General features: G+C 36.6%; 1 protein-coding gene across 1 annotated transcript in view; it reads left to right on the top strand.

Moving 5' to 3' along the window:
• Positions 1–26,700, top strand: part of LOC145664306 (solute carrier family 12 member 7-like) — a 394,685-nt gene that overhangs the window by 238,346 nt on the left and 129,639 nt on the right. The window contains exons 14-15 of the mRNA XM_081730851.1: positions 8,689–8,766; positions 21,545–21,760. Coding sequence (XP_081586977.1) covers positions 8,689–8,766; positions 21,545–21,760 — 294 coding nt within the window. The remainder of the gene's footprint in view (positions 1–8,688; positions 8,767–21,544; positions 21,761–26,700) is intronic.

The raw sequence follows: 26,700 nt of genomic DNA, 5'->3' as shown, positions 1-26,700 counted from the left end.
ATACTATTAAAATTATATTACCAGATTAAACAGTGTTATCTTTTTTTTTTACACTTTAAATCCAATTATTTTGTTTCTAATCAGTAGTTACAGAGAACATCGTCTTCTTTATCAGTATCCTGTTCTTTTTGTTTAAATTAATAATTTTTCTTCTTCTTCTTCTTCCGAGAAAGAAAACCATTTCGCCAATCGGCACTTAGTAATTATAAGGTAATTCATATCTTTCAGGGTACAGATATATAATACACGTTACCTTATTCAGAGTAAATATTAACAATGTAATTTATAATATTGCTTGGTACAGATATAGAACAGGTTAACAATTTAACAATTAAATCAAAATTACAACTTTATAGAAAATCGAACTTGTACGAAATGTCATCACAAACAATAAATAACAAACAAATAAAAAATAGCAACAGAGCTGTTATGGCCAGTTGCGGGGCATAACAGTGTAAATGACATTTTGATCACTTTAATCATTTTGAAGTTCTTTCTGTGTCAGTGTATCTTTTGCATTACTACCTTCACATGATTCTAGATCCTTCTTTCCTCTGTATCTCGTGTGTTTCTGGGTGTCGGTCCATAAAACTTTGGATTTCTCACTTTTCTTCACTCCTCCATCGATTGCGCATTGTTTGATTGGCAAAAGCTACTATCAATATAAGATGTTTCCTTGTGAATGTCGTGGTATGATGAAATTAAACAAGAGAGGTAGAGAATGACTACAATTAATAGATAATATTAAAAGATATATAGAAAAGATATTGCATGAAAAAATATTTGAATGCGAATGGTAAGAAAAAACGCAAAAGTTGTCAGATCGTGTTGACTGAGGAGGAATCTCATGAAAAATTCATTTAGGAAGTACAAGACAACAAGTTTGATACTGAAAAGTTTAAGGAAGGGGAAGTAAAAACAGATTTGTCTGATATTTGGAAGAAAAATATATGAGTTGATGGAACGTGGATACAAGAAGTAACTAGTCAAGAGAACATTTTAAACATTGTGAGTAAAGGTACAGCATGATGAAGAAGCAGCTCGACTAAAAATCATGGATATTAGAAGAAACTTCTTAAAACTAGAAAAAGAAAAGTATGGGAACAAAGTTACGCTGAAGAAAGTAAAATGATGTGTAGAAAGTAGAATGCAAATTAAAAAGGGAAATGGACGAAGATGGGGAAATATATATAGTAGGCATAAATGTAACCAGAAGGAGGATAGAGGAATATATCTGAAGATAAATTCAATGGAAATACAAAGGTGGCAAAAGGAAAACTACTATCACAATATGGAAATTAAGTATGAAAATGAGTTTTTAGCAAGCGAACTGCAGCTTAAGAAGATTGAAACAAAACATTGAGTTGTGTCACAAAGGTATAAACTGTGTGCTTTAGGCATTCAGAAAGAACGAAGTAAACAATATCTCAACTAATATGTAATACTAAATAACAAAATCAAGAATATATTGTAAAATAAAGAATGATAAGGTAGATACTACACGTACTGCGTATTTTAAGAATATGGGGAAGAAGAAAAGAAGCAATATTCGAAATTTATAATCAAATGATGGGTAAGTCGTCGTAAAACTTCTTATAAAAAGTTAATACTTCATTAGCTAAATTAAGTTAAATGTGTGAGAAATATAGAACTACACTAGGGAAACTGTATTCACGAACACCCAGTAGGAATTCACGTACCTCATCCGAAGTTATTCCACACGAAAATGGTGATGGTATGCTGTACTGTTTCCCACATAACACTCATGGCGCATCCTTAACATGTTACAGCACTCGTCGACTACGTAAAGCGACCGCACAACTCTTCTGATATGTAGCCGATCAAATGCTGTAGGCTATGTCGCATCTTGGCAAACCATCATTTCCAAATCCGACTAGCGATCAGGTTATGTTCCATTGTGCTCTAGTAAGTTGTGCATTCCATTTATTTTGTGTTCTATGCTATCACTTACATTACTTGATTGTTCAATGATATTTCCATGTTGTAGGCTTAATATTAAACGTAGTAATCTAGCATTTTCCGTTTTGTGTATAGCGAAAGAAATCACCCACCTACGTGTCGGAATTACCCACATAAGGCGGGTATTTCCGATCGACAACAGCTATTTACAATATTACACACAGATACACACACTCACACACACACACACACACACACACACACACATATATATATATATATATATATATATATATATATATATATATATATGTGCTGGCGTGCTGGCTTACCCACTATTATCTCGGGAATTTTGGAGGACATATCAAGGTATGTCATCGTAATTTGTTTTTGTGAATTGCGTTCGTTACATTCAGTTCGGAGCTGTTTGTCCCCAAAACGATCGGAATCAGCCTCCTTTACTCTACACGTTCTTTAGAGTTGTTCTCGGAATGCTTCACACTTAATATGGCGAGGTACGAGCTATACAAATTCGCAAATGGGATGAAATACCTTTCTCTGTAAACAAAATGACTTTTTATTTATAACAGCTAGGGGGCTCAAATTTGGTATATAAGTACCTTATGTCAATACCAAGATCCAATAAGCGAACCAGCCATTTAGGGTCACTCTCAAGGTCAAAAGGTCAAATTATTGAAAAATTTTCTAAACATCTATAGAAAGAGACGTTACAATGAACTTAAAAAGAATAGACTATGTGGAAGTAGATGACACACTGGCACAAAATACAAACACCCATGGGTCACATTGAAGAGTAGGAAAGTTATTTTTGCTAGTATATCACTATTTGTGCTTGAAAAGTTTTTTTATTTGGTGTCAAATAATAATAACGGTTTACAGTAATGTAAAGACAACGGATGATTTTCAAGTTAACAAACATTGTATACATTCACTAAGGAATATAAAGGAGAACGCTGACAGTTATATCTTACCATTACAAATTTGTGTCATAATTTGGATACGATACTGATACATCTGGTTCATTTAGTGAGAAAGGTAGTTCGCAACTAGTAGCTAAAATCTTGCGGCAAGGACACAATTTATTCCACAATCTATTGCATTATATTGCCAACTATGTTTGTATAACAGCTCACTGAGTTAAGGGACAGGTACTCCAGGTATTGCTCTGTGATACTTGTAGCTTCAATCTTTCGATGCGTGTGTTATATGCCATACCATACGAGTCGATTATTCCAACTCTATCATGTAGTTGATCCCAAAAACCTAAAGAAAAGTGCCCATCATCGGCATAAGGAAGAAGGTCAACTGTGACTTGAGCATCCCATCATCACAATATAGCTATATGTCACCGCACTCGAATGTCGAAATATTGTACAGCTTTATCAGCAAAACTTCGTCCAAGACAGAATAAATATTATAGGGCAGAGTGAAAACGGTAGATCAATTATTCGAATGTCTGTTATCGTTTGTATATCATCTCAACATATACAAATAAATACCGATCACAGAAGTAGACACGTCCCAGATTGGATCCAGGAAAGGCAAAACCTCTTATTTTGAAGGAACCACTCTTACGTCATCATAAAAGTTGAATTCTCTGGCAGAATGTAATTACTGTGAGGATTGAATCGTATTGAGCAGTTGTCTGGCGTACTGTGTGAATGCCGGCTTTTTCCAAATAAGAGTAGAAATCTTGTACTAATTTGTGTGTTACGGTGTTCTATTCATTACTAATATCCATCTTTTCACAGACGTTCTTGTGTCTATATTTTCTTCAACTAGTTTAACTTTTTTACGGGTCATATTCATGTTTTATCTGCAAATTTTTGAGTGTATTTGTCTCGGTGTTTGCACCAGAACTCATATCTATCAGTCGGATATCAGGGATTAAAACTCCTAAACTTTCTTCATATTTCCGACGCTGGTGAAGTGCAAGTAGGGCTAAATAATTCTTTTTTCCATCAGAGTTCAATAAACATTGGGCCGACCATGATGCCAGATAATGTTTTCAATTTAGGTATTACAATATATGTTAATCTCTGTCTATTACAGCTCTGTCAAGTCTGATGCCTTGTGCTTTGTGAATTGTGAAAGTGTAAGCGGGCTGTAGAGGAATCTAGGTGCGTGAGAATGATACACCATTATCCTTTCAATTCTTAGTAACAAGTGGCACAGGTACTGATTTCACACAATCGTTCAAAGTCTGTCCTTTATAGGTATTAAAGCAAACTATGATAACTAATGGTTGATGTGCAGAAGGACCTTCTCCACATTTATAAACTATCGCTGTTACAGTACTTAGCGATCCAATAACGACACCACCTTTCACCCATAAGTTTGTTCGTAACATAACACGGGTACCGACAGACAGCTCCACATTCTGGTACAAGTACCTGGCGTTTCCTTCCATTGCATCCTTACCGCTGAATCGCACGTTGGTAGCTTTAATCAGTGCAACGGGTTTACCGAATTCACACATCCTGTGCTGATTAGATGATTTCACGCTTTTGCGATGATTAAAAAGGTGAACAGCGTTCGAAAATGTTATTATTTCGTCCGAATTGAGGGATGATATGCTACGTTTCACCAAAATATTATAGTTTTCAACAGTAGTTATGCCGTGCGACAGATGCCCTAAAGTACCTCTGAATTTATGTTTGGCTTCATTACTTCCACTTTGCCGATGACACATTTTGAGTTCGAACGTTTTGCTAAAATATCGGCATAACTTCTTGTCCATTTGTACATTCAGTTCCCAGCAAAAGGAGGTGAATCTTTCACTAGTTGTAATTGTCGGATATCACCAAAGAAAACACACAAAGTCCTCCGAAGCTGATGTTCTCGTATTTGCCTTGGAGACATCTTAAATAAGTGGCATATAGTAGCTTACATCCTGCCATTGGAAATTCGTTTAGTATCAAGAACTTTTCCGGCAACATATATTCCTAGAAACTTTTCAAATTCGTACCCTGAGAGATTTGAACATGTTTAGAGGTGAAAGTCGGAATACTAAATGTATAATAGTGCCGCCAATGTTTACAGCAGTACATCCAGTGGGAGCAACGAGAATGTATGAATTTTCACCAAAGGCTGCACTAATTTTTGAAACAATTTCAGAAATTAATGTACTTTTCCCTGATCCTCCTCTACCTTGAACAAGAACATTCGAACTGATGGTGTTCCAGAATTGCTGAGCAGGTCTATCTGCTGGTTCAAAATATCCATTACCGCATTTTGTTTTTCGCTTAATTGAAAGGAACGTTTGCTTGGTGAACCTTGTTGAGAAACAGTGGTCTTTTCTTCTCGAATGTTTTTGATGAAGTCTACTAATTCCTTGTCTGTGAATTCGCGAATGTTTTAATGGGTTTTGAATCTATCACAGGGACCTCGCCATCCTCGTTCCACGAGCGCCTAGTTAGATTTGTCTTGTTGTCTGGCAAACTTTATACCAGTAATAGCATACCCTCTGCATGTTGTTTACCATCAGTCTCCGTTTACAGTGACCGGTGTACTGAGACCTTCAATCTAACAACAGCATACTTTTTATTCTACATGCATTCTGTGTTTCGAATTTCTTTCGAAATAGGCGATGTACTGTATAGTGACAGATCTAAATATGTTATCACCTGCGTCCTAGTTTAACATCACGGAGGAGAAATTAGACCACCTGAATGCCAAGTAGTGTAATTTCAAAATGGAAAATTTTCAGGAAAGAACTTCTATATCTTATGAAAACTTCCTATTTCTTTTATGTTCACAACCAAAAACATACTTATTAAATTTATTTTCTAACGTTGATAGTGAATAACATTCTCTGGTTTACGTGATACGTCTTCCAACAATCCTTTTCAAACTTTGGCGTACAACTGAGTAATATTATAGAATCAGAAAGTATCAAAATATAAACGATACACACCAAAGAAATGTATTGTCCTTATTTTCAAATTAGTAGGGTAATATTGAAAGAACACAATCAAAGATTGAAAAATCCTTAATACAATATTATACCAAATAAATGAAAACTTATTCATTTTGCTGGCAATTAAACAAAATAAATATTTTTAATCCTGACTACTTGGAAAACTCACTATAGTAAGCGAAGCAACAAAATTAAAAACATAAACAGTAGTTGATAACCTTGTGAGTTTGACAATTAATTAATTAGGCAAAACCAATTGAAATGTTACTTATTCGTTAATCAGCTACATAATTAATTTTCAATTTGTTTTATATAATTAACGATGTTTGAAAGTTTTGTTTGTGTTTTTATATTAGCAATTTAAAAGTTGTCAAGAATCACTATTTAATGTGTTTGATTCATATTTTTAATTTCTTGTTTACAAGGTTGGCTCTATAGGGAAACCCACATTGGTAAAAATTTAAATTTTATAGCAACAATCTAATACCAGAGAGCTTTAAGTAGCTTCAGAAAGCTGCATACAACTTGCAATGCGAAACCTACTGATTTTTCGGTATATCTCCTGAATTTTCGCCTCACTTACTGATCTGCTGATGATTTCTTTTTAAATAACGAATCTCCTTATATTTATACTACCACCTGTTATTTACTAATTTAAATAGATACTTGGTGAAAATTCCCAGTTTGTAGTCTTACTCACAAATATCGCTGCATATTACAGAAACGTTCTTGATCGCTATATACAGTGCAGTGCTTACAGAGTGCATGGGTCAAAAAGCTGGACTATCCTCTAGAACAGTGGTTCTCAAACTTTCCGATAAGAGATTCGGAAAGAGATCTGAGAACCCCCTTGCAATCCTATCTGAAATTTCACATGGTATTAAAAAAATATACTCATTACAATTACCATTGACAAGAAAAATCAAGAAAAAAATAATGCAATAAGTAATTTATTATAAAGATACATGACAGTTACCTTAATGAACGATAAAAATATACTTTCAAGACTGAAAATCTTTTTTTTTTTTTTTTTTAAGGAATTCCACTTGATAAGTAATGTTCTCAAATGTGATGTCACTAATGTGAGGAATGAAATTGAGTTTTTCCATAATTGCATTGAAATCTGAAATAAGTTTTGTCACCATCAATCTTAGGTCCGATTCTACATTAAGACGATTTCGCTTTAAGGTTTTAATACTTCAAAGAGGAGAAAAGGTTTGCTCACATAAATAAGTGGTGGGGAAAGGCATTGTAATTGCCTTTTTAGACAACTCTTCATATTCACAGCGAACACACAACCAAAAGCTACAAAGTTCATTTTCTTTGAAAACGTTTTTCCATGAAGTATCTCAGGATAGTTCCAATATCTGTTCTTGTTTTGTGTTAGAGAGATTCATACTATCTCATGGATTTCTACGTTAGTAAAAGGATTTTCAATTCAACCATTACCAGGCTGTTGGACAGGTAATCACCATCAGGTTCAAAACTTGCAGCCAATGCTTTCAAGTGTCCTACAAGTGTTTTGTGCATTCCAGCAGAGTTTCTCACCTGAAAAATCAACGAAATCCTTGAGCACTGGAAATGATGAATAGTTATTGTTTTGTACTCGTACTGCCTACAGCTGCAGACCCCAAGGGGTCCGCGGACCTCACTTTGAGAACCACTGCTCTAGAATACCGTCTGGTAGACCGTCTTTTTACCTCTAGAATAAATAAATGCCTTTTTAGACAACTCTTCATATTCACAGCGAACACACAACCAAAAGCTACAAAGTTCATTTTCTTTGAAAACGTTTTTCCATGAAGTATCTCAGGATAGTTCCAATATCTGTTCTTGTTTTGTGTTAGAGAGATTCATACTATCTCATGGATTTCTACGTTAGTAAAAGGATTTTCAATTCAACCATTACCAGGCTGTTGGACAGGTAATCACCATCAGGTTCAAAACTTGCAGCCAATGCTTTCAAGTGTCCTACAAGTGTTTTGTGCATTCCAGCAGAGTTTCTCACCTGAAAAATCAACGAAATCCTTGAGCACTGGAAATGATGAATAGTTATTATTTTGTACTCGTACTGCCTACAGCTGCAGACCCCAAGGGGTCCGCGGACCTCACTTTGAGAACCACTGCTCTAGAATACCGTCTGGTAGACCGTCTTTTTACCTCTAGAATAAATAAATGGATTTTAGTACCAGGTTAGAACCTCCTTTATAGTCAATAAACCTCCTGACAAAATATTTAAATATTTTCAAAACAAACTATGTTTGGGCTTTACAGAGCATCTGTCAAGCAAATTCTTGAAAGGCTTAATTTTTAAGACAATATCGTAAGAGATGTTAGTCATTTAAATTCATTATTCCTGTTATAACAGCATTTGCAAACAGACTACCACTAAATTGTGAGTGCTATAAAATAGTAATATTTTACTTGGTAATAGTGCTCAAAACTTTCGTAATAGTGTTAAAAGTACGGATGCACTGCATTAAATAAGTATTTCGTCATTTATCTAAATTAATAAGTCGCATAGATTAGTTTTTCGATGGTTAGTTAATTTTAAAGATATATGCGGAAATATACTAAAATTTTCAAGCATTTTCCACTAATCTCTTGGATTCCTAACTTGTAGCTATGAAATTCAAATTTTTATGATGTGACTTCTGTCAAGATCCGTCACTGATTGTTTGTGGTTTCAGAAGACTATTATTCTATGCATACCTAGGTATATTCAATCTAATTCAGACTTTAAGGATAATAAAATACGTAGATAGTTACAATATTATTGTTAGATTTCTGTAAAAGTTGGTTATATATTATTTAATTGTTCTGTTCAGTCTAATTTCAGTTTATTAACCAGCGCTTCCAAAGAGTCAGCAACCGATGATCAACGCCAACAACAAACAAAACAAGGTGTAAGTATTATTTTCCCTACCCATTTTGATAAAGAACCTAACTTACATTTATTTATCTTGTTTACATACTACGATTAAGAACAAAATTAATATACGCGTAACTAGAAGAAAGAACTGTTTCATATACCTGGTTAAATCTAAATTTCACAAATTTTAAGTAAGGTGTCGGGGGAAATAATCAGAAGCGAAGACGCTATTGAACGCATTGCTGCTGTTACAAAAAAGAACTATCCGAATGTTAGAAACATTCTTCAATACACAGTAAAAAATGGTTGTGTTAATTCAACTCAATTTTAATACAGGGCAGTGGTTCCAGCGTGACTACCACTATGCGGCGTTAGTTCAACACAGACCCCGTGGTGTTGGCGTTTAACACAGGGGGTGTGTTACGTCTTTCTTTAGCACACAATCGGTGTTCAGCGGTGTTAAATTCCGATCTGTGTTAGTATTTTCGGTGTTGATTCGACACCGTGTCAGGGTCGATAGTGTGGTGAAAAGTGTTGAGTGTTACTTGTGGTGTTGCACTAACACGAAGAAAGTAACACAGTGTGTAGTGTGTTAATTATTTTGTGTTAATATTACACCATGTCAAATATCAATATAATACAGTCCCCGTGTTACTTCAACATCATTTTCTTATTATTTCAACACACAATCTGTGTCATAATTGAAGGTCAAAGTCGTATAAGTAACACCGTTTTGGTGTTAATTCAACCCTCCCTGTGTTAAAATTCAAGGTCAGACTATCAGATTAACACGGTTTTTGGTGTTAGTTCGACTCCACTTCTGTGTTACTATGACACCTATTTCGGTGTTGAAATAACTCCGTGTGTAGTGTTGATGTGAACGATGTATTGGGAAAGCATGTGGTGTGCATGCTTATGATTACCGAAGATTCTACTTTTAAAATAAGAATAGTAAAGTACAGAACACTTCATTTAGAAAATCTTCATAAACTTTTTTGTCGTCCTCCCCAACACTTATTGTGAAGTATTTCTTGAAGGTTCGAAACACAACCTTCACCAACAACTTGTTCAAGAATGATAGGTAACTCTTACCTATATCCTTATAGTATGTTGGCCTCTCAATCGTGTTTCTATTTGTTTTCCGCCATTTTTGAAACGCAGTCCCGGGAGTTGACTGATGTGCTCTAGTGCAATGTAGAAGTGACACAGTAATACGGCGTTGTTTCTCGCTGTTGACATATTTCTTCAGAAACATTATGTAAAATAATTGAGAACACATCGCTTTTTATTGCACGTTGAAATTTTGCGAATACCTGAATTTGTTTAAGTATTTCTTTCTACTGTGTTTGACTGTAGCTTCAGTACATAAGCCTTTATAATTAGACGGCCAGCATATTTGGCAATCACATAGAAAACAACATCGAAGATTATACACTTGTGTTAATTTGACACACAGCCTGTGTGTCATTTCAACTACCGGCATTTGACACACAACTCCAAATGGAGAGTGAGTTGTTCTAACCACCTGTTTGTGTTATATTTTTTAAAAAAGTGCATCTTTTCGCGTTATAGTACGCCTGCTTAGTTGCATCCCTTTATCATATGGCAACGTTGCATCACAATCTTCGTTTCATAAGCCTGGTCCACGTGCCATCCATTTTCTCAATATGCTATAGTAAGCATGTGATATCGAGATTTTCGCACTTTGACGCAATGAAATCATAATACAATAAGTAACCAGACTAATTGTAGCATACCAAGAAAGTGAAAAATATCCTATAATTGTTATTACAATAAAAACCGTTTATTTTCCTATTTGTTCCACGTGCAAAAATATATGCCGTATGAAAAGATTCTACAAAATAATGTAACAAGTCTCTAAGCATGTGACCGCGTCCGTTATTCGATTCCTTCTTTAGTGGATCAATATACATATTAAATAAATAGTATAAAAAAAATTCAAAATGAAACAATATGTACAAAAATAAATTAGTGAATTTTAAAAATAAAACCTAATAAAACATTTTAAAGTTTTAAAATAAATGTATTTTAAAATAAACAGTTATAATGTAAACTTTTAAAAGGAAATATATATTCACATAATTTTCAAAAAAAAAAAAGTATAAAGAAATGAAAGAATAAACAAAATCAAAGTTATCCTTATTGTTTTGTAGTGAATTGTGAGATAAGCTTGTATTTATCAATGCAGTGATTACATAATAAAACAGGCCAGTAGCCAACCCAAAAGTTTAGGGGGGCGGTAGAAGTTAGGGGGGCCAATTCAACCATATTATAGTTCATCACCATATTATAGTTGATTTACAAGCCTACCGTGGAAATTTTAGGGGGGCCAGCAAAAATTTAGGGGAGGCTCGGTCCCCCCTAGACCCCCGTGGATACGGGCCTGTAATAAAATTAATTAAAATTATTCTTTAAGTTTGAAGCTCTTTATTACAAAGAATACTTCAGTACAATGTTTATAAGTTAGTTACTGCGGGCCTTATGCAGAGTCGTTCTGACGCGTGATTAGTGCCGCGCTAAAGAGTTCGACTAATATTGTTTCCTGCAGTAGCCAGGCCTTTAGTATGACTCTAATCATACGTCAAAACGACTCTGCATAAGATCCTACATGTCTGTGTCTTGCAGTGGTAAGAGTTAACAGAGAATATTGGTTCAAGATTCTCATATAGTATAAAGCACCCACAGGGGCTGAAATAATAGAGATAACGAAGATGACCATATGGAAGATCTCGAAAGAAGAAAAAAATGTCTAGTAAATATAGGACGGGAAATGAACCCTTTCAAAGTTACAAGCTGTCTAATATGACGGAAAGCAAATTTTAAACCTCCATAGCTCGAGAACTGTGGAACCTACTATAGTCGTGTCAAGCAATTACACGGAAACGTATGTCCATGTTTCAGAATCCTATTCCAAAGATGCAACGAATTGTATAGAGGAAGTTGGGGTATGGGAGGACACTTTTAAGTACTTAATCAGTATAAATGACAATATTCATATAGATGTCATTTAAATCATTTCTTTCTTTGTTATTAATCGAAAATGATTTATCTCACTTTCCTTTTCATGTAGCAAATAGTATTAGTTTGGGTAGTTAATCTTCCACACATAACCTACTTTAACTACAAAGATAAGTTTTTCAGAATAATGTGGAATCAAAGTTCGATATTAAAATATAACTTGGTAATGTTATTAACACTTTAACTTAAAGACCGGTCTCTGAGACCAGCACCCCTACTTCCAGTATTAGGGTTGGTAACACTGATGCGCGAGAGAGAGAGCTGAAATTCACAGTACCTTCCTCCATCCTAGCGCCCACTATCCGAAACATGTTTTCTGTCAGTTTTAGTTCGCTTTTGTGGTTCGTTTGCGTTGAGTGGATATTTTAAAGTCTCCTGGTCTCACTGACTGGTTTTTACGTTTATGTTTTGGTGATACTGGTCAGTCATACCGGTCTTTACTGTAACGTTTCTTATTTTTGAAAACCTCTTTTAGTATTTTACAATAGTTTTTTTTTTTTTTTTTTTGTTTTGTTTTGTTTATAAGAGTGATTAAGATACTAGAAACAATGGATGAACGAACCATAAACCTCTAGAGGTCCGTGTAGAAGGTCTAGACAGAGATCAAAAAGTGAAAACTGTGGAAAAGTAAGTGGAAGATCTGCTGTTGTAAGCATAAGTGAAGCAGGCTATATTCAGCGTATTCGAGATTTGGTTTTTCAGACATTGAGATATCCGATAATGACGACATTGTTGAAGAAGATGACTCAGACGTCGACCCAGATTACGTTTTGCCTAATGAAAAAGAATCTAGTAGTGACAATGAAGACAGAAGTGGTGACGAAGTGTTGCTTGAAGATGAACTAAAAGAAAATGAACCTATAAATCAACAAGAGTTACCAGAGATTTTGGTTTGGTAGATTACGGAAATAGGAGTATGGTCCGCCTTATATGTGGACAACTGATGAGCGTCCCAGCTCGAAACATTGTAAAGGGAGGTATACCTGGCCTTGCTGCTCCTGCAAGAGCACTGGGAACAAATCCCAAACCAATTGACGTTTGGAATGTATTGTTTGATAAAGATATGATTGAGCTAATCGTTGCCTTTACAAACAGGAAACTAGCGAAAGTAAGAAATTCTCTTGAGCCTACAACAGACTTGTCTAAGTACAGCATAGGCGGAGTTAGGAATTGGTGGGGAGCAGACCTTTTGTCTGCTGCGGGGGCATGGTTAATACAAATCAGAATTGAAGTATCTTATAAGTACCATTTTTGTTTTTTTGTCAAAACGTTGGGGGGGCAATGCCCCCATAGCTCCGCCCATGAACTACAGAAACACAGATGCTACAGAAATAAATACCTGTATTGGTTTGTTGCTTTTGTCAAGTATTTTCAAAACAAGTAATGAAAAAATGGAGTCCTTGTTTTAAAAAGATGTAACAAACCGACTTTTTTTCAACTTTATTTCTCACTTGCTATAAGGTTTTGACTGCCTGTTTACGTTTTGATGATACTGATACTAGGTTGGAACGCAAAGGTACAGATAAGGCTGCTGCAATACGTGAGTTATTTTCCATGTTTATTTCTAACTCTCAGGAAGCATACACCTTGTTAGAGTACTTAACAATTGATGAGATGTTGGTTCCATTTCGGGGTAGATGTAGTTTTAAAGCGTACATACCAAAAAAAAAAAAAAAAAAAAAAAACTAAAAAGTATGGAGTAAAAATCATGTGCCTGTCTGATGCTAAGACGTCGTATTTGTACAGTGCCTACATTTACACTGGTGCTGGATCTAATGGTGTTGGGCTTACAGAACAGGAGCAGAATATTCTTATGAAACCGACACAATCCGTTGTTAGACTGTGCAGACCCATTGAACACACGAATAGGAACATTACCGCTGATAAAGACTGTAGTTGAACTAAACAAGAAAGGGCTGACTTATGTAGGCACAATGAAAAAAGACAAGTTGGCAATTCCAAAAGAATTTCTTCCAGACAGTAAAAGGCCTGTAGGTTCTTCTATTCATGCCTTCAATGATCAAATGAGTCTTGTATCTTTTGTCCCGAAGAAAAATAGGGCTGTTGTGTTGATATCATCGCAGCATCAAACTGCAGAGTTAAATCCAGACAACGACAAACCTGAAATCATTTGCTTTTATAATGAGACGAAATGTGGCGTTGTTTTGCTCGATATGAAATGTGCCGTTTATAGCTCAAACAGAAGAACAAGGAGGTGGCCTTTAGCCCTTTTTATCGATTGTTGAATGTGAGCAGCGTGAATCCCTTCATTTTGTTTTTAAGCTATAAGGACTCACCTCTGTGGAACAGGTTCGAGTTTTTGAAGAGTTTGGCTTTGGATCTGTTAATACCTCACATGCGATCACGTCTGAAAATCCCACAACTTCCACGTGACATCAAGGAGCTTGTCAGGAGCTTGTATTTTCCAAACCGTTGTTCCTAGACACCTGTTGTTCATAGACACTATATTGTGAAAATGATGCCCAATGTTTTTCTCAGACACTTTTTGGGGGACACTGCCTCCTCAGAGCGCCCCTGGAGGAGAACAAAATAATACGTGCTTCGTGAAGAACAAGAAGAAAGTGTGCACTCTGGAGTTCCTGACGATAAACTGCCAAAAAGGTAGACGTGCAGCAAATGGCCTTATGTGAAGGAAAGAAAGACTGCATACAAGTACATAAGGTGCTGCAAACCAATATCTCTCGAGTGCAGCCGAAAAGTATGCATTGATTGTGCGTCCGAGTTCGTCTAAAAAGGATATACAGTGAAACCTGTCTTTAGCGGAATCGAGCGGGACTTGCAAAAATTTCCGTTAAAATCAGGTTTCCGCTTAGTGAAGGTAGACCTTTCCTTTCTTTAAAAGAAAAAAAATACATGCTTATAAAGGGTCATACTGAGAAAATATATTGCTGTACGTACATTGTTCGATTACAGTACTTCTTTCTTCTACGAATAAATACACAAAAAAATTAAAATGAATACAAAATATGCTATGCATACGTTTTCTTTATTTTCTAATAGCCAAGCAGGGTTTTCTGAGTACATTGCTGCTTGACTGCTTGACTTTCCGCATTCACTTTAGCCTGAGAAATTATACTAAGTAAATCAGAATCATTTTTTCGTAAGGCAAATTTTTGCAGTTCCTTTAAACTTCTGAGAGAATATTGATATGTATTTATTCTACACTCTTCTTGGAACTCGGTATCGTATTCCTCTTCTTCCTCTATCTCGTTTTCTTCTTTCCGACATTCCGTATGATTCTTGATTAGGTTGCGGGGATTAAGGACAATTTGTGGGGGTGAATATGAGTAGTGGTTGGGGAAGGTCAACACTGTCCAGAAATATTTAACAAAAGAACGAACATTTTATCGCAAACAGTGTAATGTATATGTCTCGCAGAATGTCTAAACATCTTCTAAACGCTGTAGTCCGGAACTCAGAATTTTCCGTTAATTGTTTATTTTTCTTTCCGTTGTCCGCGTAACACAGTTTCCGCTTAATGAAGGGAGTTTTACACGTTTTGTTCTCCAAAATTCATGGGACCGTGAAATATTTCCGTTTAAGACAGTTTTCCGTTTAATAAAGGGTCCGTTGAAGACAGGTTTTACTGTAGTTGCAAAACAGAGCTGGGACATGTGAGTATATCTTATAGCTAATAAACATCAGTATTTTGAAGACTAAAGCATATATATATTATTACTTTAGAAACATTTTAATGATCTTTCTTTAATTCGGGTAGGTTTATGTGACAAATAATTTAAAAGCTTATGTATTTAAACTTATAAACGGAATGAAACATACTTCTGTTTACAAAACGTTGTTGTTATGCCTATCTTGCGGTTTATACAGTTAAATCTACAACTGTAGGAACAAAACCTAAAATAACCAGAACTGATCTCTGAGACTGGTCTTTATCTTAAAGTAACGAACTTCGTCTTTACCTGAAAGTGTTAAGAGTATTTTTACTATAACTTGTTCTTGTTTAATAATAAAAGTAACCAAAATCGTCATATCTTAGAATTTGTCAATCACTTTTCTTCAGATTATAACCATCCCATAAGCTCAACCATCTCAATTGTTGTACGTGTTTAACGTGTAATCACAACCCTATCCGCCGATATATGAAACCTATCGAATTCAAACTGAAATCAATCTTTTGACATCATGAGATGCAACATATAGGGTAACTGTCCCAATAATTGACAGTATAAGAACAATGTTTGACAAATTGCAAGTCTCTTCACCCTTTAAATGAGCCTGGCTTATTGATCTCTCGTAGAGGTACGAAGGCATCTTTCCTTCATCTATATAGACCATCATAAAAATAATAGACTAATAATTATTATTTTTTACAATATGTATATGAAAAGTTGATCATTGTACCAGTAATTGACACCAAGATTTGTAAGATTCACCAGTAATTGACACCTTGTGACCCAGTAATTGACATCTCCTAATATTTTATTCTAATGAACCATATAATTTTCTACCAACTTATCAAGTTGAATTATAAGTTTCCACCTGGATAAACATGTTTATTTCTTTCGCTAATATAGCTATTATAGTACTATTTTGCACTGTCCATCGATTTTCTGTTTTCTTTGGAGAACTACTACTTAGAGGCAAATATTAACAGTGGTGGGATTAACAACACTGCAAAGGAAGAAAAGGTGGCAGCATTTGCTTGTACCTAGTCCCGCAGTCTTGTTGCGTCGGAAAAAAGACGACAGTGTCAATTACTGGTACACTGTCAATTATTGGGACAGTTACCCTAAGTCTTCTCCGTGTAAATATTGAATATGAAACTATATAAAATATTAAAAGAGTGTCGAGCAACACCACCCCAAATGTACTTGAAGTGTCGCTGCAACTGTGCCCTGTTAATATTTTATTCACATTTTTTTTTTAAACATTCAACTGAATAAGGAAATCGAACAGTTTAATTCTTGTTTCATGCTCGCATATATTAAACTAGCAGAATTGCCCGTTCTTTGCAGTAATGTTTCGTATAAAAACTGAAAATTTAAATGCTGTTGAAATTGCTCTTTGCTCCCCCTTCAGAAGCGATTTTTTAAAAAATCATTTCAACGTGCTCATTTATTTATAATGAAGACCCACCTTCAACTTAAGCTAATCATCATATTAAGCATTTTCAAAATAAAGAATCGCAAATTTGAATATTATTATCTTGCTTTTAGGACAACAATTTTCGAAAATACTAAAACATTTATTCCCTATTTTACATCTTGAACTTTAGCAAATCATCACATTGGTCACTTTCTGAATAAAGACTCTTTAATTTGAATTACAGAAATTAACCCGTTTGTCTTCTTAGGAGCGGATTTTCGAAAACGCCGAAGTACCTTTTCCCTGATTATTATTATACTTTCAAACTGTTCTATGCTTAAGTATCGGAAGATTTAAAAAAAAAAAAAAAAAAAAAAAACGACTTTATCTATCTGTCGACAAATATCAGAGCAATAACGGTAAGAGATACCGCGTTGCGGGATTTTGCAATCGATTTAGTATCCCAACAATAGGTTCCATTTCTTTCGTTAACTCTCTATTGAATATGAAATGGTTCGAAATAGTCATTTCTTGTTTCAGCGTTTGTCACCATAGAAAAATCATTAAAAGATATCAAGAAGCAGCCTTTTACAATCGATTAAGTGGCCAAAGAATATGTTATATCTCCTCCCTTAGCCCTCTATTCAAACCAGAAATGGCTGAAAAACCTATCTTTGGTTTCAACCTTTAGCGCCATAGAACAAAAAGACAGTAAAGGATAGCGAGTAATGGCTTTCTGATATTGATTCAGCGTCCGAGGAACAGGATCTATCTTTAACTGCAACCAGTACTAATAGATGCACTACTTCAAGTGTGAGAATGCGTATAGTTTGGAAGTCTTAGTTTCACAGTGTGAAACGATACTCACTGGTTACTAGTAAGTTTATGCAGAAAATTCACATACCCATCTTAAGCGAATCATCATATTATGCACCTCCTGAATCAATTACTGAATATTTGAATAATGTATAAATTACCCGTCTCTCTCCTTTAGAAGCTGAAATTTCGTAAACGCCTATGAAGGCTGACAATAAAGTAATGAGAATTGTTGGAAAAAACAACTTTACTTACATTTTTAACCAATCCCAATGTAATCACCGTAAAAGTATTCCCCTTGTGCCTGCACGCACTTATCTCATCGGTGTTTCCATTGTTGGTAGCATCTCTAACAGTCATCTTTTGGAATAACTGCCAAAACCGTCGTGTTATAGTTGCTTGAATGTTTGTTTCTGCTTCAAAGTGGTGTCCTTTAATAACTGATTTCAGCTTCGGGAATAGAAAAACTCACACGGGGCGATGTCCGGTGAATAAGGAGGGTGTGGTAGCACTGTAATGGATTTTGATGCCAAATACTGCCGAACAGACAATGCAGTATGGGTTGGTGCATCATCGTGATGGGGGATCCAGGAGTCAGCAATTTCTGGACGAACACGACGGACGCGTTTTCGAAGTCTTTCGAAAATTTCTATATAGATATTTTGATTTACTGTCTGCTTTGGAGGTACCTACTCTTTACGGACAATTCCCCTGGAGTCAAAAAAGCACACAAGCATGTATTTCACCTTGGACTTCGGCATGTGGGCTTTCTTTGGTCGTGGCGAATCTTTCGAACACCATTGCGAACTTTGACGTTTCGTTTCGGGGTAATATTGAAAACACCAACTTTCATCACACGTGATAATTTTGTTCGGTAAATCCGGGTTAGACTCCACTTGGTCCAACATATCAACGGTCACAGTCCTCCGGTCATCTTTTTGTTACTGTGTGAGATTTTTCCTAACCAGTTTGGCACACACTTTTCACATTCCGAAATTTTCAGTTAATATTAGACGCACTGTTTCTTGATTCATGTTCGGTTCATTCGCAATCATTTTCACGGTTAAACTTCTATCCTCTCGCACAAGTTCCCTCGCCCTGTCTGTGTTCCCTTCCGTTCGTGTTGTTGTGGGTCGCCCACTGCGGTGTTCAGCTTCGATTTTTGTTCTGCCTTCCGCAAACACTTTGTGCCAAGATACGCATGTGCCATTGATAACACTTTCTTTCTAAAGGTCTGCTGAAGCTTCCGGTATGTTACCGAATCAGTATGTTACCGAAATTTAATCAGTTTCATTAAATTTCACACAGAAGGAGATTGCGTAGCGCTGCTCTATATTACATGCGTCCATTGTTGTGACGGAGGTCCAACGCACGACCGCACTCTTCAACCTCTAACTCCAATATGAATAATATTTCCTGAGTGTCACATGCTGTGCTAGTGGAGCAGGCCCAAGGTCACACGCTGGCGACGGTTTCAGTCTGCAGGGTTGCCAGCATCAGCTGAAATAAAACATTCTCATTACTTTATTGTCGGACCTCGTAAACACATGTTCAGTTGTTTTTAATGTGTACTTACAAAGTACACGCCGAGATTCATCTTTCTTACTTCAGGGATTTGTAAGATGCTGTACTGTAGTTTTGGTAATGTTTCTGTTTATTTCTGTTTAGGATATGCATTTCGTAAAATCCTTTCTCACCCCTTGCACTCGTGACAAAAGAAGTTTGTTGGACAATTTTTACATTTTTAGCTATAATAGTATACTCTGCGGGCTTTTGAGTAACTTTGCGGGCTTTATTATCTTATATAGGTGTGGCCAAAAGTATATACAGGGCTAAATATTTGATAAACTATAAATGCAGTCGATCCAAAGTCAATTTCGATCAATGTTAGAGAGGGAGAAACATTATGATGTGGTTAAGGTTGTCGTCCATCATCTTGGTGGCCGCCATATTGCAATCAACTTTTTTATATGAAGTAACAACTTAGTCGTGTGACATATTAAACATCCTCGTTCAAGGAGAAATAAAACGGTAAAGTTACTTTTTCAAAATCTGCAATGGTTTTAAATTTGTGAATGGACTTAGAATAGCTTATGTTATCTTTTAGACTTAAATTTTGTTATGTGTGGAGCATTGTATGGACGGAAACTGATTGTCTATTTTTTTCTTGTAAGTAGGACTTGATGTTAACTCAAGAGGAGAGAATCGAAATTATCCTTTTGGCTGGAGGACGCAATTCAGCAATAATAGCAGCCGTCTTCAATGAGCGACATCCTACTCGTGAGCCGATGACAGTGTTGTACGAAAACTAATCTGCAAAGTTAGGGCAACGGGAAGTGTTAATTTACTTCGATTAGAACGACTACGAAGTGCAACTGATCCAGACACATCAGCAGCTGCGTTGGGTATATTGGTGAAAAGTACTACGAAAAGTGTGCGGTGTCTATCAAGTGAACATAATGTTAGTGTCAAAAGGTTCAAAGAATCTTAAAAAGAGAAAAGCGGCACCTTTACAAATTACGATTGAAGCAAGAACTATCAGAGGATTGATAACTTGATTGATGAATGGAGTTTTGTGAGTGGGTTGTCCCAGATAGCTCGTGATTCAGTGTTTCTTCAAAACATTGTTTTTAGCAATGATGCAAATTTCTATGTAACAGGTGAGGTTAACAAACAAAATGTTCGGTACTGGGCTAACACAAATCCTAATTGGATAGATGCATCAAAGATGCAAGGTGCAGGTAAGGTAATGGAGAGGTGTGGAATATGGGGCGAGAAACTTATTGAGCCTGTTTTCATTGGTGGAACCTGGGATGCTGCACAATATGAAAATATGCTTGAAAACACTGTTATGCTACTTTTGTTGAACGAGGAAGGGACATTTCCTCAACATTGGCAACAAGATGGGACATCGCCACATTATGATCGTAATGTAATCGGATGGCTCAATGAACAGTTTCCCGGCTGCTGGATAGGTCCGCGTGTACCAGTTGAGTGGTCATCAAGGTCCCCTGACCTAACTCCGTTGGATTTTTATCTTTGGGAGCATCTTAAAGCTATTGCCTACCAGTGTAAAATGAATGACATTGGTCACCTGAGAAGGAGAATCATTATGGCCTGTGAACAAATATAACCGACTGTGCTTCGAAGAGTCCACGAGCACTGGGTCGCACGGGTAAGGACGTGCATACAACAGAACAGTGAACATATTGAATATGTCATGTGATTGTAATTGTCTCGTGTGTGTTAGCTTTCTTTTTTCCTGGTCATTAAAGAATACGTAATGTCAAATGTTACAATGCTTCTTTTCCACTTTACCTTTATCCTTCAATTCGAAACATCGCACAGTATATTCCATAGCATTTCACACATAACCTATCCTAAATCCATTCACAACTTCAAAACCGTTGCAGATTTTGGAAAAATAAGAAACATAAGTTTACCACTGAATTTCTCTTCGAACGAGGATGTCGTTTAATGTGTTACACGACCATGTTGTTATTTAAAATAAGCAAGTTGATTCCAATATGGGGGCCCGTCTCATATAGCCTTGCTGCTGAAAGGGACGTTAAACTCAAAATCAACTCAACTAAATTCCAATATGGCGGCCAACAAGATGGTGGACAACAACCTTAACCACGTCATAATGTTTCCCTCTTCCACCAGTATTGGTCCCAATTGATTTCGGATCGACTGCATTTACAGTTTTTAGCCACAATACAATTCAGTACTATGTTTAGCCCGGTCCAGACTTTTGGCCACACGCAAAACTATATGGAAATCTCAGATTTTTTTCTATTTTGGTTTAACAATTAGACTTAACATATAAAAACTTTAACATCAGAAAAGACCTAGTAATTAGGAGTTTACGTGTAAATATTTAATTTAAGCTTTCAGGAACAATAGATGTGTGGTGGTTTCTACACGATGGTGGTCTACAAGTGCTGGTCCCGTTTCTGCTAATGAAACATCCTGCTTGGAAACATTGTAAACTCAGAGTCTTCACAGTGGCTGAACCTTACGAGAGTCCAAACCTAATTCAGAAGGAACTGGAAACGTATTTGTACGATGCTCGAATACGTGCTGAAGTAGGAGTGGTTCAACTGGTAATTGTTTTATCTTTGCATTTTCCTATTCATATCATAACATATATATATATATGTATGTAGGGTATCCATAGAGTCTATTGCCAGCCCGTGTATCATCGAATCGACTGCAAATATGAGAAAACGCAAAGACACGTCCATCATTATTTCAAGGGGCTTTAATTTTGAGCTATAAAAGGTCCACCCCAGACACCCCCACATAGAGGTACATGGGGTCAACTTGAAAATGTTAAACGTTAAATGGGGTCGAGTAATAGATCTTTGGAAAGGACTCAAGAGAAAGTGGCAGGGTTCACATTTCGTGTCGCAGGGTTCACGGGGTCGTGCATGAAGTCCGTTGCTACCCCGTGTATCTTCGAAATAACTGAGAATATGATAAAATGCAAAATCACGACCTCTCGTACTCCTTTTTGAGGGTGTCTGGGGTGGACCTTTTATAGCTCAAAATTCAAGTCCCTTAAAAAATGATGGACGTGTTTTTGCGTTTTCTCATGTTTGCAGTCGTTTCGAAGATACGTTGGGTGGCAACGGACTTTATGGACACGAAATGTGAACCTGCAGCATTTTGGATGGGGTCAACATAAAGACTTGAAACTTTCGGCAAAATATTTCTCTTGTCGAGACTTTTCCAACGATATATTGTTTGACCACCTTTACCATTTAAAGTTTCAAGTTGGCCCCACGTACCAATATATGAGGGTGTCTGGTGTGGACCTTTTATAGCTCAAAACTCACGCCCCTTAAAATATGATGAACGTGTTTTGCGTTTTCTCATATTCGCAGTCGTTTCGACGATACACGGAGTGGCAACGGACTTTATAGACACCCTACAGGGTATCACAAAAAGATCGGGACGGTGGAATATCTCGAGAATTATACGTCATATCATGAAATATAAAAACACGTGGCAAATATATTTTTAAATTCTATTTCAGGGTGGAACAATGAATTCACCCGGGTACCCTAAGAGGGCAGAGAGGGGAACTTGAAAAGTTTAAATGGGACCCCCCAGTTTTTAGTGCAGATTCAGATGTTACATACAAAAATACGCAACTTTTATTGGAACCATTTTTGTGTATTCTTGATAGATGGCACTGTAATCGCGGAAAATCTGTTTTAGTGAGTAACGCAGCAGGAAGATCGGAACAGGAAAACATCTCAAAAAAATACACGTCCGAGCATGGAAAAACAAAATACGTGTCAAATATTTGTTCGATTTCTATTTAACTGTGTGCAAATCAATGCTCCTTGGCGCCCCCTAAGGGGGGCAGAGGGGGCAACTTGAAAAGTTTAAATGGAATCCTCCAGTTGGTAGAGCAGATTCAGATGCTACATACAAAAATACTTAACTTTTAGCTGCAAATATTTGTTTGTTTGCTAGATAGATGGCACTGTAATCGCAAAATATCTGTTTTATCGAGGAACGCAACAGAAATATCGGGACAGTGGAATATCTCGAAAAATACGCATCTGGGAATGAAATTAAACACAAATATATGTGTCTAATATTTTTGATCTCTAAAGTGTGTGCGTGCAAATGAATGAACTTGGTCAACCCTTGGTGAACCTGACAGGGGAACCTCCAATTGTTACTGTAGATTCAAATGCTATACACAAAATCGACGTAACTTTTATCGGAAAAGTTGTAGTGTATTCTTGACAGATGGCAATCTAATATCAAAAAGCTGTTTTATCGAGTAACGCATGAAATGTACTTTCGAGCAACAGATACAAATACTGTACAGACCTTCCGAACGTTTATTTCGATTGCTTTATTACAGTTACCGTTACTGCAAGCTGTAATCCTGAAATAAAGAGCGTTGACAAATAGAGAATTATGGAGCATTTGCTCCCTCTGGAATTTAAATTGCCCCTGATTTTGTTAAATTATCCCTATATGTGAAGACTCATTGTGCATAATTACCTTTTTAATGGTAGTTTCGCCCATATGTCCCCGTCTTCTGAAACATCTTGCTTCCCTCTCCTCGGAAAAAGCCTGCGGGCCCCCATGACTGTAATCGCAACAACTAAATGTTTCTTTCAAAATGGATAGAAATGTTGGAGTTTAAAACGCACGCAATATTTCAAATTGAACGTTGTCCAAGAATGAGGACAACACTAGGCTAAAATAGTTCTCCGCGAAACAGAGGCATTAAAATCAAATCAAACAAGCATGAAACTACCCTAGTTACCAAAAGAGTTAGTTGTTTTTATATCGAAGCAACGTTGGTCATCGACGTGTATGTCAAATAAGTCATCGAAATAGAGCTGGTAATTGTGTTTGTAGTTGCTGTTTAGTTCCTTGCGGAGTAGCCTCGGCACGCTGCTTCGAGTTGGTTTTACATGGAAGACACTGCACAACAGTTTTCATCAATACAAAATTAGTGATTTACTCCGTAGTGGCCTATTACGGCTGAGAGACAGTAGCGAGTACTGTGGAATGAATGAGAATCGAAATCCCGCCAGAGACTTCGTTATCACAAAGTTTTATTTTGAATCCAATTTGAGGTGTTTATTGTGAGTAAATGTCTTGTAAATTAAGTTTAGTGGCGAAGGTAAAGTCAAATTGTGGTGATCTCGAAGTGCTGGACAGATATTAACTACTTGACGACATGGCCACTCTTTCTGAGCACGGCAGAATAATTATTTTGGTAATTTGCAGATGGGGTGATTGCCAAAGATCGTATGCTGAAGTTAAGGCGCTATTTAACCAAACATTTCGCGGTCCAAACGATCTCATTTCAAACTCGACTGTCGAGTACACCGTGCGGCGCTTCGAGGAAACGGGAAATGTAAAGAATCGTCGAATTCTTGGGTGACCAAAGTCATCGACTACGACCGAAAACCAGCTCGACGTTGCATTATACTTCGTTGAAAATCCTCACCTGAGCACCCGTAAAGGTACTCAACAACACGATATCAGTCGCATGGCTGTTCACAGAACTTTAAAGGCAATCAAGTCCACCCGTACAAAATGAATCTGATACATAAGTTAAATGTATCATATGGAATTTTGACTGTCATATGGAATTTTGTGAACAGATGATGAGGCGTATTGATGACGATCCTAACTTTCCCACTAGAATTGTGTTTCCAGACGAAGACACTTTCGAATTGACCGGTCACGTTAACAGACATAAGTGTAGATTTTGGGCTGACAGTGATCCTCATTGGTCGGTAGAAGCACATATCCAATACCCTCAAAAATTGAACGTCTGGGCAGGAGTGATGAACACCTCCATAGTTGGACCATGTTTCATTGACGGCAATTTGAATGCTAGGAAGTATGAAGATATGCTGCGGAAGACGTACTTCCAGCAATTGGAGACATTGTAGCGGATGACTTAGCCGAAACGTGGTTCCAGCAAGACGGTGTGGGCCCGCACTATGGTGTAAATGTTAGGCTATTTCTGAATGAGCAGTCCCTTCAAACACGGATTGGCAGAAGAAGTGAAATTAGGTGGCCAGCTCGTTCTCCTGACTTCTCGCCACTGGACTATTTTCTTTGAGGACATTTGAAGAATCGTGTGTACGAAAGGAAGCCTACCAACTTAGATGAGCTTCGACAAAGCATTGTTGACGAAATTGCACTCATTGAACCCAATGTCATTAGGGCTGCTGTAGATGGATTCTATCATGGAATAAGGCATTGTTAAATCGAACAAGGATCGCAATTTGATTACTTACTATAAGAGACTAGTTACTGGCGAATATCGTAGGCACCAAGAAGCACCCGACAGTGAGAGGCGAGGCGATGCGCCGACAGAATAGACCCAGGAGGGAATATACAGCTATTCAGGTACGTTCACGTAGCTGTTCCTGTGTAGCACTATAAGTAGTTAATTTATCGCCTCTCACTATTTAATTTAGCTCTTTCCACTTCAATATGAATTATTAATTTTAAACTTTAGTTGTTTCTCTGATTATTTCCTGGTAAGGTGACTAGAATAAAATATTTTCGATAACAATTTGGCATGTCTTTTTGTATTTTTTGATCGGAAGCGAATTTAGTGCATTACTGCGATAAAACATTTTTGCCACTACAGTGTCATCTCTGAAGAACACAAAAAAACTTTTCAGATAAAAGTTGTATATTTGTTTGCTTTCCATCTGAATCTGCAATCACAACTGCGGGATCCTATTTCAAATTTCCAAATTGCCCCCTCTGTCTCACTAAGGTGTATCCAGGTGTTTTCATTTGCACACACACACACACACACTTTAGAGATCAAACATATTAGACCCATATATTTTTTGTTTAATTTCATGCTCAGATGTGTATTTGCCGAGATATTCCACTGTCCCTATATTTCTATGGCGTTGCTCGATAAGACAGAGATTTTGTGATTACAGTGCCATCTATCGAGCAAACGAACAAATATGTTGCAGATAAAAGTTACGTATTTTTGTATGTAGCATCTGAATCTGCACTAAAACCTGGGGGTACCATTTAAACTTTTCAAGTTGCCCCCTCTGCCCCCCTTAGGAGTCACCCGGATGAATTCATTGTTTCACCCTGAAATAAAATTTGAAAATATATTTGCTACGTGTTTTTGTATTTCATGATACAACGTGTATTTCTCGAGATATTCCACCGTCCCGATCTTTTTGTGACACCCTGTATATATATATATATATATATATATATATATATATATATATATATATATGCTGAGTGGATCATTTTCTTGAGATGCCCTTATAACTTCTAAACTAATAGATAAAAATCGCCGAAATTTAGTAGAGTGGCTGCGCCAAATATGGAAACGTTCCTACCTAGGTAGTGTAAAATACCTAATTATTTTCTTTGCTTTATGGTGCCACCGTGTGAAATTATTGTGAACATCAAGACCTTATTTCCTTCTATGTAGATAGCAGTAGTTATTTACCAGTAATAAACAAAACCTTTTGTTTCGACTCATTTTTATTAAGTGGGTGAG

Source organism: Thermobia domestica, chromosome 11 (genome assembly GCF_964235325.1).
Source record: "Thermobia domestica chromosome 11, izTheDome1.hap1.1, whole genome shotgun sequence".
NCBI classification, from domain to species: Eukaryota; Metazoa; Arthropoda; class Insecta; order Zygentoma; family Lepismatidae; genus Thermobia; species Thermobia domestica.
The sequence above is the reverse complement of the archived record's forward strand: the minus strand, read 5'-3'. Positions and strand labels throughout refer to the sequence as shown.